This window comes from Grampus griseus (genome assembly GCF_964374135.1).
Source record: "Grampus griseus genome assembly, chromosome: 1".
In the NCBI taxonomy this organism is placed as follows: domain Eukaryota; kingdom Metazoa; phylum Chordata; class Mammalia; order Artiodactyla; family Delphinidae; genus Grampus; species Grampus griseus.
Genome location: NC_139017.1, coordinates 114602475 through 114618462, shown reverse-complemented (window position 1 = coordinate 114618462; position 15988 = coordinate 114602475). Strand labels below are relative to the sequence as shown.

The 15988-nt window shown below is 35.3% G+C and overlaps 1 protein-coding gene across 1 annotated transcript in view; it reads right to left on the bottom strand.

Moving 5' to 3' along the window:
* The window catches only part of ADGRL4 (adhesion G protein-coupled receptor L4), a 121529-nt gene extending 108750 nt beyond the window's left edge, over positions 1 to 12779 (bottom strand). Inside the window, exons 1-2 of the mRNA XM_082666513.1 lie at positions 12698 to 12779; positions 11197 to 11346 (exon numbers count right to left, since the gene is read on the bottom strand). Of these exons, the coding sequence (XP_082522639.1) occupies positions 11197 to 11346; positions 12698 to 12719 (172 nt within the window). The 5' untranslated portion in view covers positions 12720 to 12779. The remainder of the gene's footprint in view (positions 1 to 11196; positions 11347 to 12697) is intronic.
* Positions 12780 to 15988: the final 3209 nt, after the last annotated feature.

The window sequence follows — 15988 nt, the reverse complement described above, 5'->3', positions numbered from 1 at the left end:
TTAAATTGAGCCGAAAATCCATTAGTTACCCAAAAAGTAGATGAACTGTATATTGACTACAGTCCAAATAAAAGTCTCACAATAACAGAATCAAAGAATTTTAAAGCTGAGAGAGACATTAATAACCATTACCATAACAGTCCCAGTTGAACAGGACTAGAATATACATAACAAGCTTGGAGACCTCATCACAGTCATATGAGAATTTATTATCAGAGAATTTAGTTACTCGGGCATGGCATACTAGGAGTATTCAAATTACAGGGCTGCTCCCAGTTATTGAGATACAAGGATATAAGAAAGGGATCCAATAATGGGCACCTGGAAGATAAGACTTTGATGTAGTAATTATTTTTTTAGATGATGGGGTAATATCACAGTATTTCTAAAATATACCCCTCCTTTCTTAAACTAGAATTAGTCTCAGAAAAGGGTTAAATGAAAGTAGATGGATGTAGACATGGAGGCCCAGAGGATTGATAGAAACTCTTCTTGTAGTGGTCATTGTTGATTTTTGGCTGCTTCGCATCTATTCACTCTCCTGATGCTAAGAACCACTCAACTGTCGTCTTGAAAAGTACTTTTTCTCACTCTGTCCCCATGATTTGAGAAGGTTTTCACCTATGCTACAGGAATGAAGAAGTCTATATATTCTATTATTTAGGTACACAAAGGTAATAAACATTTTGAATGTATAAATAAAAATGACAGGTTATGAAGTAAACTATACTCTTCTTTTATTGCATGATATCAATAGGTATTCCTTAAACATAAGCTGAGAAGCAAGGCACAAACATATTACGCAAAAGACAGTTGAATATTAGAGGGCTCTTTTAACTGAAGACTCAGGTGTTTCTTAAGCTATGGGAAATTGTCTTATATCTTTTGTTATTTCCTTTGCTAAATCTTGTCTGATCCTACTTTAATAAGACTTCTATTAGATGAATATTAGGTTCTCCATGTTGCTCTCGTATTTTCCATCTTTGCCTTTTAGTTCTACAGTCTCTGGGTATTATTTTTCTGCTGCTTTATTGCACGTTATTGTCTCAATTTGGGAGTAACATAGATCAGAAGATAAATATATTTTATTGGAGGAGAAAAATAGATCTTTTTGTATGAACTCTCAAGAGTATTAGCCAGTGAATTCAGGAAATTACTCAGGGAAAACAAACAACATAGGTTGGAAATTGCAGATAATTACAATATTATAACCACAGAATTTATAAGTAAGTCAAAAACAAAGTTTGAGTTCAATCAAATGGAGCAGAGGTTCTTCAACAACAATGCACTATTCCTGGGTACCAAGTATGGGCTCTATCCCCATATTAATGACATTATAATGTGAAAAATTACCAGCAAATCATGGAATTAGGATCAAAAGACACATTGACTACCCTGTTTTACCTTTGAGATAAACTAGGGGAGGAATTTGGGAGAGCTGTAGGCAGAGATAATGGAAAAGATCACAAGGGGGTGAAATTGGGTTATTATAAAAAGGGGGATTGTGCTTAGCTGATGAACTTAAGAATATCCTGACTTATGCAGTCCAGGGGTATCTTCTACTGATGTGTAAGAAAATTTGAAATTTGTAGTTTCCCTGTTCGGTGTGTGATCATTTTCATAGGAGAGAAAACCCAGGAATAGAGACTTTAGTCTCAATCTTCTGGTGATTTTTAAGAATTGCTTGCATTACTGACAATTTTACCAGTTTATTGTCTTGATGGATTTCTACAAAAGGAAATGAATAAAAGGATAAAGGAGGTACAAGGAATTGAGTAGCACAAAGGTTATGGGATATACCAAAGAAGAAAGTATTTTTTCTGGTATAATAGCTCTTTCACACACAGAAGCCTATTCTATTTGTTTTGTTTGTTAGGATGCAAAATTTTTGAGAATCTCTTTGAAGGTATCAACTAGAGTTTTTCCTTCAAACTTTCTCTCCCTAGAAAGTAACTTTTTCAGGCCAGTTCTATTTATTCATCTTTGTGTTTGTATTTTTGGCTTTTCTCCAATGACTGGTTATCCTTAAAAGACCCTTATGTTTATAACTAAAGAACAATGTTGATTATCACAGGTACCATGACCCAGGTTTTGCCTGACAATTACAACCTCTTTAGTGCAAGAGTTCTGGGTTTGCTGCATACGTGGGTGGGGCAAGTTTCAGGCATTATTCCAGGTAGCATAGATGGGGAGTGGGCAGAAAGGTGGTATTAATTTGCACCTTAAGTGATGACAGGCAGGTGACAAAGTTTCCTTTGAGAGTATTTTCTTGGCTTTATTTGGGAGCAAACACCAATGGGAAATAGGGAGACCAATCTGTACAGCTTTAGGAAAATAATGTCTCAACCAATCACTTAGATTTCCACTCCCTTTCTGGGAAGGGTAAAGAATATGACCACCACAGGGAAAAGACACCATCTTCACTGAAGCCTTCTCTGTGTACATTGAACTACCCCCATTCGTAGCACTGGATTCTATTTTGAGAAGTTCACTCTTAATTTGTAGATGTCTCATGAGCCTCCTTTGATTTCACTGATTTTATTTTCAATAATTCACTGGGCTTGAAAGAGATAGATAAGCAGGAGTTAAACAATTGTTCCTGGCCTATGATTTTCATCAAGCTATTAAAACTTGTAAATAGTTTTAACTTCTCTGTACTTATTCCTAAGGTATCATAAATATACACACCACACATTCTTTTTTCTTTTTATCAGTTGTTTTGATAATGTAGCACAAAAAAAGCAGAATTGAGGTAGGAGGGGTAGAACCAAAATAATTCATTTTTTTCTTAATGAGATTCAATTTCATTATTTGCAGACTTAATTCACATAGTAGTTTGAGGATCATATGAGAAGACTGTTTGAAGGTACTTTCTCTGGGAAAATTATTTAACCTATAAATTGAGAATAATACTAGCTTTTACTTCAGAGTTGTTATGAGGATTAAATTTACAAATTCATGTAAAGTGCTTAGAATAGATGGTAGCTCAGAGGAAGCACTCAAATTAATATCATTATTATTATTCTTTTTTTGTGAATAAGCTGTAAATCTGAAGTTCCTTATTTAAGCATTAAAGAGACTAAGTAAGCATGAAGAGAAATAATGCAAAAATGGATAAGCAGAAGACTGGTTAATTTGCTTCCAGAATAACTGGGAGTTGGCTATGAAGTATGCTAATGCCCTATTAAAACTGGGACTATAGAAAATTGACATTCCAACAACAAAAGAAATATCATCAATTTTGCAAAATGAAGTTAGCAATCTTAGAATATTGATAAAATAATAGAATTTTAATAAGCAAAGTGAAAAAATTGAGACTCACTGAGTCACTTTACGGTGTTAAAGGTGCTATCTCCAAATTCCTTTGTTCTTCTTTATGCCAATATTTTCTTGAAAAGCAACAGAGGTCTAAAATGTCTGAAAATTCCACATTTAGAGCACAATTTTCACTTAATTTAAATTTCCTAGCAGTTCCTAAAGATATGACTGAACATAAAATATAAGATGGTACAACTGCCATGTTCACTTTGCATGAAAAAAATGAAAACTAATGCTAGAAAAATGATATCCAATTGTATTGCTATTGATGCTTTATCATCAGCAACACATATTGTATGACGTATATATATATAAATATATATATATGATGAATCAACATTTTAGCCTACAGTAAAAACAAATTGATAGTCTTCACTTGAAAAAAAAACCCATCACTCTGATAATGTCAAATCAGATAGTAAGTCTTACCTAGGATTGATTTAAGACAGAAATTTGAGTAAGTATTTTTGATTATTGATATTAGAACTCAGAAGTTCTGTGTTGATTTTTACTATTTCTGTTTAATTCTCTGTGCCATTAGTTATCTGATATTACTTTTCTGATTCTAAATATGCAATGAATCCATGTAGATAATACTGATTAAAAAGTAATCAAAAATAAATGAGACTTCTACATGAAGAAACATTTTCACATTTCATTATAGATTAGTTGGGAAAATCCAAAATCATATATTCATATTAAACTTTTCTTTAAGAACTCAGGATACTTCTTAGTTTGTATCTCATTCATTGTCATATCTGTCCAGTGAAATAAACATGGAACAGGATGACTTAGAAAAATGATTCCTGAAACTTAGTCTGCAAAAAATGACCTTGTCAAGCTAGATAAGAGAAGTTTTTAGGTTTTAGTTTTTTAACATTGTTATTGGACTATAATTGCTTTACAATGGTGTGTTAGTTTCTGCTTTATAACAAAGTGAATCAGCTATACAAATAGAGGGAGGAGATATGGAGAAGTTTTTAGTTTTAAAACTGTGGAGCTGATCAGCAAAACTCAAATGACACAAGTTCTTTTTTCTTTTTCTTTTTAAAAATAAAATACTAGCTTAAAGATGGTTTCTATAATGGTTTATTCTTTTATTTTTTCTCTTTTTATATGGTAAAAGAATTTGTAATCTTATAGAGTAGATTTTTTGAGGAGGTTCTACTTAAATATTGTGCTTGAGTTTGTTCTCTCTATTGTGTAACCCTTCTTGTCAACAGACGAAAGAGGTCATATTTCTAGTTACAAGGAAAAGAATTTCTGAAATTGGCAAAGGTATTTTATTTATTTGGATGAAGTTCACAGAAATCATGCATCCTGGAATGTAAGCCTTGGGTTAATTTAGACTATCAGTTTTTAAACAGGTTACAGTTTCCATTCAGTACAAGAAGGCCCAAGGAAATATGTACCTCACTTTAAAAAAATTTGATACACAGCTATCTAGAAGCATGTTAGAGTTCATACTTTTTCAAGTTTGTATTAGTATTCATTTTCCTAGGAAATTCCTCTGGAGTATGTAAAAATACACTTGTTTTACAAAAGAAATTTTGCTTCCTCAAGGGTTTTTAGTAACATATTACATATGAAGGAAGATGTGGATGTAATGTTATTGAGACATAGATTTCTAAATCTTCAAATATTCCTTAAATATTCCTTAAAAACCAGAAGACACCTCCTTCTATGGACTGGAACAAGAAGAAAAGAGAAAAAGACATAGAGAGGGAGGCAGAGAGAAAAAGAGAGAGAGAAAGGGAAAAATTAAAGAAAATGCTAGCCCTGGCTGCTACTCAATTCTGTACTCCTAAGTTTCAATACCACAAAATGTAATAAATGTAAAAGGATAAGAAAAGTTGTAGATGAACTACTAGGAGAGCTGATGATGCCAGATGAGAAATGAAAACAAATATTCAAAAGATACCCATTTGCAGCCTTAAGACAAAAATGATTTAGAAGCTGCTGTGAAAAATCGCTTTTCTAGAGGGACCTGATCCAGGCAGTTTTGATGCACTCTATCTTCTGGGTATGTAACTCCACAGAAGTTAAATATCAGTACAATTTAAAGATGATTATAAACTTTAACTTTCCTTGTTTTTGTTCCAACTGTCTCACTCAATAAATAGACTAACTTTGGTAACCAGACTATTTAATTTGCCAGATCATGACAGAACTAAACTGATGCACCATCTCTTTTGGTAACAGAAATAAAATGTTGGTATGCTAAATTATTAAGGGTACCATATTCTAAATTTTCAAAGCTAGAATAGGTTTCAAAAATGACAGGGCCAAAATGAATATTCCAATTGTTGAAATAAGTAAAGGTAATGATGATGTTTTAAAAAGGTAATGATGATGTTTATCATATAAGAAAATGCTTGACATGTTCGCCAAAATGCACTGATACATTTTATGACATTTTTGTCCTACACTGTAAGGTTTATTTCATAAAATATTTGTATTAACGAAAATATTTCTAAGTAAGCTGGTATACACTTAGAATCTAGTTCAACAATGTGTTGGGTTTATCTTTGTTACTTTTAGAGCTAGAGATATTAACAATGCCCTTTGGAATCGGATTCATAAAGAACAGATAATGCTTATGAAATGAATGCGTGAAAATAATACAACTATCTTTAAGCAAATAACAGAACTTAAGCATCCCAATGAGAATTAACAACTTGAAAGTCAGTACATTTATTCTAGTGATCTCGCTATTATATGCAATATCAAAACATTTCAAAACTTAAAAAACTATCTTTGTTCCATGCTACTCATGAAAAATATTTCATCTCATATTACTTTATAACCACACACCATTTTCTTAAAACCATTTTGGCAATTAATCTTCCACTTCACCCATCAGATTTGGTTAAAAGTTTATCTTAGCTGTTTCTGAAGATTAAATCCACTCTCAAAATCTCATTCTCATTGAGAACAGGAAAAAAAATATATATATATATACTTAAATAATTTATTTAAATTTAATTTATTATATTACACATATAAATTATAAAGTAAGAGTTCTAATAAAATTTTAAGCACTGGTAGCATCATTTTCATAATTAAACCATCTTAGACAATGATATTTACTTGAGTGAGAAATGGGTGATACCAATTAGTTTGTTATTCTGGCATGTTTGTTCTGAAAAATCATTCACATACGGAATGTGACTATACCTCATAAAAGTGAAAAGGTATATGTATGTTATATAGCTTTGACTATATGTATATATCATTATTAAATATGAAATATCATTGAGATGTGATGCAAAGAAGAGTACATAAGAGTTATTTTTCTGTTCACATTTCTATTACGGATATTATCATTTTGTTAAATATTTACAGCTACAGTTATTACTTGTAGGACATAGTTTAGATAGTATATCTAATTGTGTTAACGATGTGTATATTCATGACATACACATTTTGTATGCTTTGCATCTGTTCTGATGACTATTGGTTTGCCCATTTTGATGAGCATCCTCTTTATTACTAAAGAAAAAATTGTTATGGAAGCAATCACATGTCCTCAACACTTCTATTTTATCCTGGGCAGATTCATGCTAGTGGACTATTTTAATTACTATTTCTCTCACATTCTGCTCTTTAGATAGCTATTGTGACACTTCTCTTTACCTTTACCAGCCTCATACTGCTCTCTAGTTTATTATGATATTCTTCCAGTTGAATTTTACAAGCATATGTATGGTTATTAGATAATAATGAAAAACTACTTTTTAATCATACAGTATGTCTCCCTGAGTCAGGCACCAAGACTTCATTATTTTCTGTAAAGTGCTTGTGATGTTGTTCATAATAGGCATAACAGGCATGTCTCAAGCTCTGAAAAGATTTTTATACATGCGTACTGGTAGTTAATTACACCCTTCCTGACCATTCCTCTCCTTACCTGGGGCAGTTGTTTTCCTCCTACCCATTCTCATTCCATGAAACTTCCCAAAAAACAGCCCCACTTAATGTGCTGATATGAGAGTAGGGAGACTATTTTCTCACCACTCCCCATCCTTACACCCAAACATGCAATGCACTGCATCCTTCCACTGGTTCCTGCTTCTTGCTTCTCACAGCTCAGTTTATTCCAACTCAAGCAATATAGTGTTTTAGGTGTAGCCAAAGATTCTTTCAGCCCTTCTAACCTTCCTTCCCTTTTTTAACACTTTCATAATTACCTGGGGGAGGAGGGATCTTTAACTTCCTATATTTGTAACTACTGTGCACTAGAAGGTAGTCAAAAATGTACTGAGAGCCATAAGGAACGGCAATAGTAATATATGTTTAAAGAACTAAAATAACCTACATTTTATAGTTAAACATCATCAACAATTTCAAAAGCCTTTAAAGGTACCCCCAAATTTCTCCACACTTTTTCACCTCCTATCTTAAAATACACTTACATGTCAGCATAAAGATAAGTATGTAATAAATTCCCATTAATACCTCAATAAAGTGGTAATAAATACATTCCTATTAAAATGATACTGTTCCACCAATTTGGTTTAAAAATCTGTACTAAACTAATTACCAGGTGACTGGTAATACGCTGACATTTTTGGTAATTTAGAGAAGGCTGAGATTCCAGGGTTTGAGTCCTAACTTTATCACTTTAGCCTGGGACACTGGGGAACTCACTTAAGCTTTCAGAGTCCTGCTTCTCTCATATGCAAAAGGCTGTAGTGTGGAGTTCAACAGAAGCTAGTTATAACCAGTAATAATACTGTTTGTAAGTAAAAGACAGCATCTGTAGTTTTTATTTCAACTGCTTGATATGAAGATTAAAGTACATTGGGTAGATAGAGCATAAAGTATAATGAACTGTACTATTGGTTTTACAGGTTGGGTAAATGGCCTTTGTGAGTTGACCCTTGCTAATCCGTTCTTACTCTACCTAATGGGGTTATCTTTCTAATACATACAATCTATCATGTAACTCAGCTACTTAATACCTGCCAAAGGCTTTCTTTTGTTAACAGAATAAAGTCCATACCTTTGACATCTTGACTTAATTGCCATTGACCCCTCAACTAAGATACCTGTGATATATATCCAGCATGAAATACTTGGAGCTCCTTAAAAAAAAAAACACACATGTTCAACTTCTAGGCCTTTGTTACTGCTGATTCCTTTTGCCTGAGTTCTCTCTGTCACTTTGTTCGTCTTAAAATCTATTTATTCTCAATTCTGAGCATAAATGTCACCTCTACTTGGAAAACTTCCTTGCTGTTGACTGCACACCTCAAACTTACCTCTTTTATAACATTGTATCAAATTATTAACATAGTTCTGTAACTGTCCTCAGATATATTAGAAATCAAGGTCAATTCTTATTGATTATTTTAACCCAAGGGCATAGCAATATCTGTTAAGCAGAGGCCTTATGGTCAAACACAGTGAGTAATAATACAGGCACTGGAATTAGACAGACTTGGGCTCAAATCTTGGCTCCACTACTTATTTGTTGTGTCACTTGAGATTTTCACTTACCTTCTTAACACTGTATTTCCTTATAGATAAAATGGGAATAATAACGGATGAAGATGTTGTGCTAATTAATATCTTGGACTAAGTGAACAATACAGCTTAACTATCCTGATGATGATCGTGATAATGATAATGATGATGATGAAAGTGCTCAACAAATACTTGTTCAATAAAAAGATAATTAAGTGAAATAAATTCACTACTATTAAAACTTGTTTCTGTGGGATCACGTAATCCAAAGTCTAAATAACTTGTTCAAAACTAGCTCTTGGAACAGAATACATTGAGTAAGGTTGGGTTATTATCATGACATTTATTTGGCATGCCTTGGAGGGAGCCAGATTTTATGAAGATGATGAAGATGATGTTAATGATGCCAAAAAACAACAATTTCCACTCCTCAAGAAGCAGGCATCTTCTGTAACAAAAATTCTGTCCAGTGATTTCTTAGAGACCTACTAACAATCTTAAAGAAAGATAAGGAAAGATGGAGACTCTCCTTAGAGATGAAAAAAGCCAACAAGAGTCTTCAAACCCAAAATATAATCTAGACGAGTCAGCAGTTGAAAACACAATGTTTTGATTCCAAAAATCATATTAAATATATTTACTGAAAAAAGTGTCCCAAATTTGTCAGTGGATTAATAAAATGTGAAAAAGATGAAAACCACTGTTTGAACAGTTTTAAGAGGATATTATAAACCTCAGATTGTGAATATTAACACAAGTGTATATGTACCATTCTTCAAATAAGAAGGGAATTTAAGAAGAACTTGAAAAGAAAAAAAATTCCCATTACAAACTGTGTTCTGTGTGAAAAGAAATTTCAGGGCCAAAGCTCTTGAAATATTTTTATTTTCAACAGAAAATATTTTCTGCCCTTCAGCTGACTATTGACTAAACAGCAGGGGGAAAAACAATTGCATTGGATAATGGAAGAGGTGTTTTTAAAAGAAATCATTAAAAACATGATTATGAACTGCTTGGCTGCTGAAGGTCCAAATTGTGAAAAATTATTGATGTTAATGATGGTAATCATGACACTTGAAAAGTATCTAAATAACAAAAAGGCAACACTGCTTATGAAGTACTCTGGTACAATTTGTAATGATTAGTGGAAAAGCACACTAATATGTTTGATGCCATATTTTGAAGGTCACTCAACTATCAACTTGCCATAATGCCATTCAATTAAATACACAATAAAAATCTAAGACTATTTATGGAAAGAATTTTGTAGTGCTTGTAGAATAGTAAATTACAAATCCCGGCTGTATGTACAAGCAGAAATGCCTGATCTAATGCACCATTAAGCAACTGTAGCTTTGCTCCACATTTTTAAGCATTAAACTAATTGTGATGAGGTCTGGTCTTACTATATACTGCATATTTAATCTTTTTTAAGAGCCTATCAAATTGAATCACAAGACGCAACTTGTTTATGCTATAAGCAAACACATGCAATATTAACAATGTACAATACCCTGGCTTAATTAGAAAAAGTCCATGTTATCTTAAATACATTTAGGAGTGTAATACCACACAGTTCGAGTCTGAGACTTCCATTTAATTATATTTTAAAACTAATTTACATAGCTTGGAACTTTTTTTTTCCTCACTCTCTCCTACATAGAATGTTGTTCTATTGACCTAGTTAAACTAGATTCTACTAAAAATGAAAGAGAAAATAAAGACTGGGTGAAGCTTGAGGAAGGAAGAGGCATGGTGGTGATGGAGACCACAGGCAAGAAATCACTTAAATTTGATTATGGGATAGTGTTCTGTTCATCAAGTCAATGGGCTAAATTGTAGCCTAGAAGGAACTTTCCTGGCATTCTTGCTCTGGGCTCTAGCCTAAAGTTCCATAAATGGGATCTACTTTTTCAGAAAAGAATATATTTTAAAATTTTCTTTCTCTCTCTCTCTCTCTCTCTCTCTCTCTCTCTCCGGGGTATATATCCAGGGTATGCAGGAGAAAACCTCGAATCTCTTAATGGTATTCTCAAATTTAGATAGGCAAGTACTAAGGAAGGTATCTGAGGGCAACACATGCGGATATAGCCTGGACTTCATGAATTCTCTGTTCTTCTGTTCCTGAAGGTATTGACTCTGCTCTCAGAACCTAGTTTTCCAGCTTAAGTTCAAGGGCAATCTTTACCCAAAATAAGATATGCATGGAGTCATCAAAAGTCCATAATCAAGTATAAATTTTGACCTGGGAAGTTTAAACTTATCGTTTCGTTAATTAAGCTTTTTTATCAATAGCATGAAACCAAACAGTATAAAGTAAGACAACTTAACTTCTCGATAAGAAAAAAGCAGTCATATCAGAATTTAATCTTACAATATACTCCAAAAGAGGTAATAAAGATTGTCTACCTTCACAAATTGTGACACCATTTCCTGAAAATCCAATGTTGCAATAGCAGCCTTCAGCTCCATTCCGTATTTCACATTTTGCATTTGGGAGACAAGGTGTCCTGGTACAATTCTGAGTGTAGCAACAATTCAGCAAAGTGGAAAAACCCACTAAAGAAAATAGAGAATACACTTTTTCAAAAAGAAAAAGAAAAACCTTCTCCCACTGTTGAGTTAGATGACATACACACTACTATCCTTCTTTCTTTCCATTTAGATAAATGCATTATGAGAATTTCCCAAAGGAGGATTTAGGTAAATAACAGGACATGACCAAGTGAGTAAAAAATGTAACGTTTTTCTTCAGTCTCAGTGTTTATCATGTAAGCCTCAACCAAGCTAAAATGTAGTAAGCAACCTGGCTTTATAAAGAAAACAGCATTCTTACATCACTGGGCCCTTCACCTTGAGGTGAGATACTTTTAAAGGTAGCTACATGATTGTAAAGTAATATCCCTCCCCTGGGAATGATTCTGTGCAGAAAGAAGTCAAGGTGAACTGAGTATTTGTGTCTTTTCAAAGTCAAATCTGTGTTATTTTAAGATGAAGAGAAACATATCATGCCATTCAGGAGGACAAATGCAATTTTTTTTTTTTTCTGTGTTCTAATTATCTTTTAAAATTCTGCCTTTTCCATAATAAAGTTTCTTTTACATTTTCTCCCATTAGAGGGGAAAAAAATCAACTCAACATACTGGTCAAAGATCGATCTTCCAGAAATGGAACACCAGACAAACATGACCAATAACATGCAGCATAAGAGAGAACAAGCCTTTATTTCAGAGTTTTTGAAAACAAAGTTGGCAATGGTATTTTGTGGGCTGTTAGGAAACGATAAGGAAAAGGGTAGGACGTTCCTTTTTTATTGTTGTCCTAGGCCTTCTCAAGACAAACACGCTTGGGATGGACAGTTTTGAATCATGCAAGTCATTACTCTGAAAACAGTCATCCGAGATAAATTGTCCTCATCTGGTAACAAGAGATTCTTAAACATTCATTTCTAAATCCTAGCCTCACATAGGGCTGTATATACTGTCTAAACCAGAATTAATTCGGCTTCAAAGATGTGATTTATTTTCTTTCCGCACAGTATCATCGAAATGGTATTTTAAAGGAACCCAAAGTCTGGGCCAGCAGTCCCCTTGAAAGGCCAGGAAACCTCCCACAAGTGTTAATGGTTTGGATTTCCCAAATGTCTTGGGGGAAGATCAGAAGAAAGGTCAAAGTCTGGGACTTTGAGGACTTTGTCAGCAGGAATAAAAAGATGACTTGGTCCCTGGGTACTGAATATCGAACTCCAGAGTTGAAAGGCCAAAGAGAAAAACATCCTGAGAAGGACTGTGTCAATTCCCCCTGGAGTCTTGGTCAAATGCACTCGGCACGTGAGTTCCACCTTGGAAATAGCCTATTCCCTACAGGTGCCGGCCCGGGGCAGCCGGGCGACCGGGGCGCGGGCACTCACCTAGGAGCGGAAGGAGTCTCATTGGCGGCGCCGCGGTTGTGGCGGTGGCGGTGGCGGAGCGGCGGGGCGAGCGGGCCGTGTACCTGGGACGCGGCGGGGCGGGCGCGCCAGGCTCCCGGCTGCGGCCCCCGTGACGCGCCCGCTTCCTCCCGCCACTTTCCGGCCTCTTTTGTGTGAGTGCGCTCGTCCAGCGCTGAGTCTGCAGGCCACGTCCGGGCCCGGCCCCCAGGCCACCCTGACCTCACCCCTGGCCTCGGGGCTGCCGGCCCGCTGCGCTCCGCGCACCCCTCGGGGGGATTCTGTCCCCTTCCCGCGGGCAGCGTTCAGGGTGTCGCCCTCAAAGACAATGCGTTCCAGAGTTCAGTGGAGCGTACCGCGCCCCGAGAGAACCTGCTGAACTGCCTATCAGGGGTCCTTCCTACAACCTCAATTCCGGGACACAGCTTTTTTTTTTTTTTTTTTTTTTTTTTTTTTTTCAGTAACACGTTTCCCTAAAGAACTCTGGGCCCAGAAGTAGGCTGGAAACTTGGATCCAAACAACAGGGCCTTGGTTTCCAGCACTGAGGCCGCACCTTATGGGGACTCAGGGTTCCAGAGTGTAGAATAAAGATACTCTGTCTTGCCTACAGAGCCTACAGGTTAGAATCGTGTCTAAAATGACTGAGTAAAAAACAAGCAAACAGAAAAGCCAAGTGTCGAGAATTAAATGGCTATAAAGTACAAGATGCTGTTTTCCACTTTCAACTAAAATTTACCTCTCTCCTCACCAGCGCCCTCCCCAGAACACCTGGTGCATCGTGTATAGCTTTCCTTTCATGTTACTACATATGAGTTGATTACATAGATACGGATCGTTCAGGTTGAAACACGGAAACATTTTTAGTGTAAAGATTTAAAATAACTGGCAGGCAAGGCTGATCAATAAGACAGAAAGTAGACCAGTGGTTACTTGAGGTTGGAGTGGGGAGTGAGGATTCACTGCAGAAAGACACAGAGGGAAACGTGGGGTAATGGGAATACTATTCATTTTGATTGGGAGGCTGGTTACCTAAATGCATGCATTTGGCAGAACTCATCTCTTAAAATTGTGCCTTTTATCACATGGAAATTATACCTCAATAAAGCTGATTTAAAGAAAAGAAATAACGGATGTTTGTGTCACTGACACAAGTCATTCCACCTAAAAACAGTTGGGCACACCTTTGTCACATTTCATATACGTTCTGTTTAATTGAACAAACATCTGCTAAGAATCTACTTTGCACAGAGAGTACGCTCACAAAGATGATCAAGTCATGGCCCTTGGACTCCAAAAAGATTATAAATAGTGGGGCAACAGCTGAAACTAGTCACAATGACACAAGTCACAATGATACGAGTACTTATGTATCGACATATTTCCTTGGCTCTCTATTGCATTTTCCTGGACCCCTTTCTAGCTTAATTTAATTCCTACAAAAAGCTCCTGAGTGTGGTCCCACAATAAATGAGGGAAATGAGGAACAGAGGTGTTGTGTGATTTGCCCAGAGTCACACAGCTAGTCTAGCTGACCGGTTTGATTCAAACCCAGGCTATTTTGCTTCTGAGTTGGTGCCCTCAGTCACCCTGCTATATTCCTTCTATAGTGGTACCACCCTGAGAAGGGTATTGCAAAAATGAGTAGTCATCAGTTATTGCTACCAAGGAAGTCTGGAAAGGTGATTTAAATGCCCTAAATTCCTTTTTTTTTTTTTTTTTTTTAATAAGCTAGACAGTGATTCAGTGAATAAAACTCTCTGGCAGCAGTCTAAATGAGGGATGTTATGGAGACAACAAAGGCAGGGAAGCCAGAATAGTCCAGGAAATAGACTACAAATGCCTGAACCAGGATAGGAGTATTGGGATGAGGGAGATAGGGACAGATTGAAGAAAGGATTAGATAAAGAAAATTGACATCTGGTTGACTTGCTAAGGTTGAGGGATAGGTTTAAAACAGAGTGTGAAGATTTTCTAATTGTATGAGCAGAAGGTTGGAACCATTCACAAAAAGAGGAAAGATAGGATGAAGAGTGGTTTCAAAGGGGAAAAAGTAACAAGCCCAGTTTTATAATATAAAATTCGAGGTGTTCGGAAGACCTGGCTCCATTTATGGGAAGCTAGTTTTTCCAAAGTCATCGCATTGTACTTATGAAGTCATTGTGTATACTCATCATTCAAAAGACATAAATATAGAAATATATTATCTCCTAAGATACGTTATAAACTGAAACACTGTACCTATGTTTAAAATCACTGTCATAAAATAGTTTACACCATAGATCTGCCACACATGCTTACTCTTGATTTTTATACTAAAGGTAATAGAAGACAACCAATTTTAAAAAATATTATTTTTCTCCATGCATTGCTTAAAAATAACAAAAATGAGGTAAAATGCAATTTTAAAATATTTTCCAAACTTTCTTTTTGCGTGTGTGTTCTTATTAAAAAGTAAAAGTTTATTCATATATTTTATCAAGAAAATACAGGAGAGGCCTTCCCTGGTGGCGCAGAGGTTAAGAATCCACCTGCCAGTGCAGGGGACATGGGTTCAAGCCCTGGTCTGGGAGGATCCCACATGCTGCGGAGCAACTGGGCCCGTGCACCTCAACTACTGAGCCTGTGCTCTAGAGCCCATGTGCCACATCTGCTGAGCCTGCGTGTATAAAAAAAAAAAAAAAAAAGAAAGAAAGAAAATACAGGAGAGTAAAATGTGAGCATGAAGTGTTTAATGATGCTTATAGTTTTAAGATCGTTCTTTGTAAAAATCAAAATTACTTAATTTATTGCTCAGTCATTTTCATAAGAAATAAATATAATAACCGAATAATTTTGGATATGTTGTCTTTACATTAATGAAAAAAAATATATTGAATTTTCATTCCAAATATTTTACTTGTGAGAGAAAAGTATATGTTAAAGAAGTATTCTCAAAGAAATATAGAACTTTAAGTTTAAAATGTTATCAACGATCTTCATTTGGGTACCACTGAGACATTTCTAGTCTTTTGAAGATATAACAATCATTTAGGGCTTGATTTTGCCTAAATATAATACAAGGAAGTAAAATCATTTTAAGCTGCCTACCTAATTGCAGTTTTAATACACTAGTATAAACATTCATCCTGCAATGCGAGATCTTATCAAATCCATGATTAGTTCTATGTTGGGTCTGTCTGTAAGGTGCCAGGATTTAAACAGGTTTCCTTGAAAGGTTCTTGGTCAGGCTGAAGTTTGTTATGGAAAGTATTTACTGTGAAGACCTGGGTTTA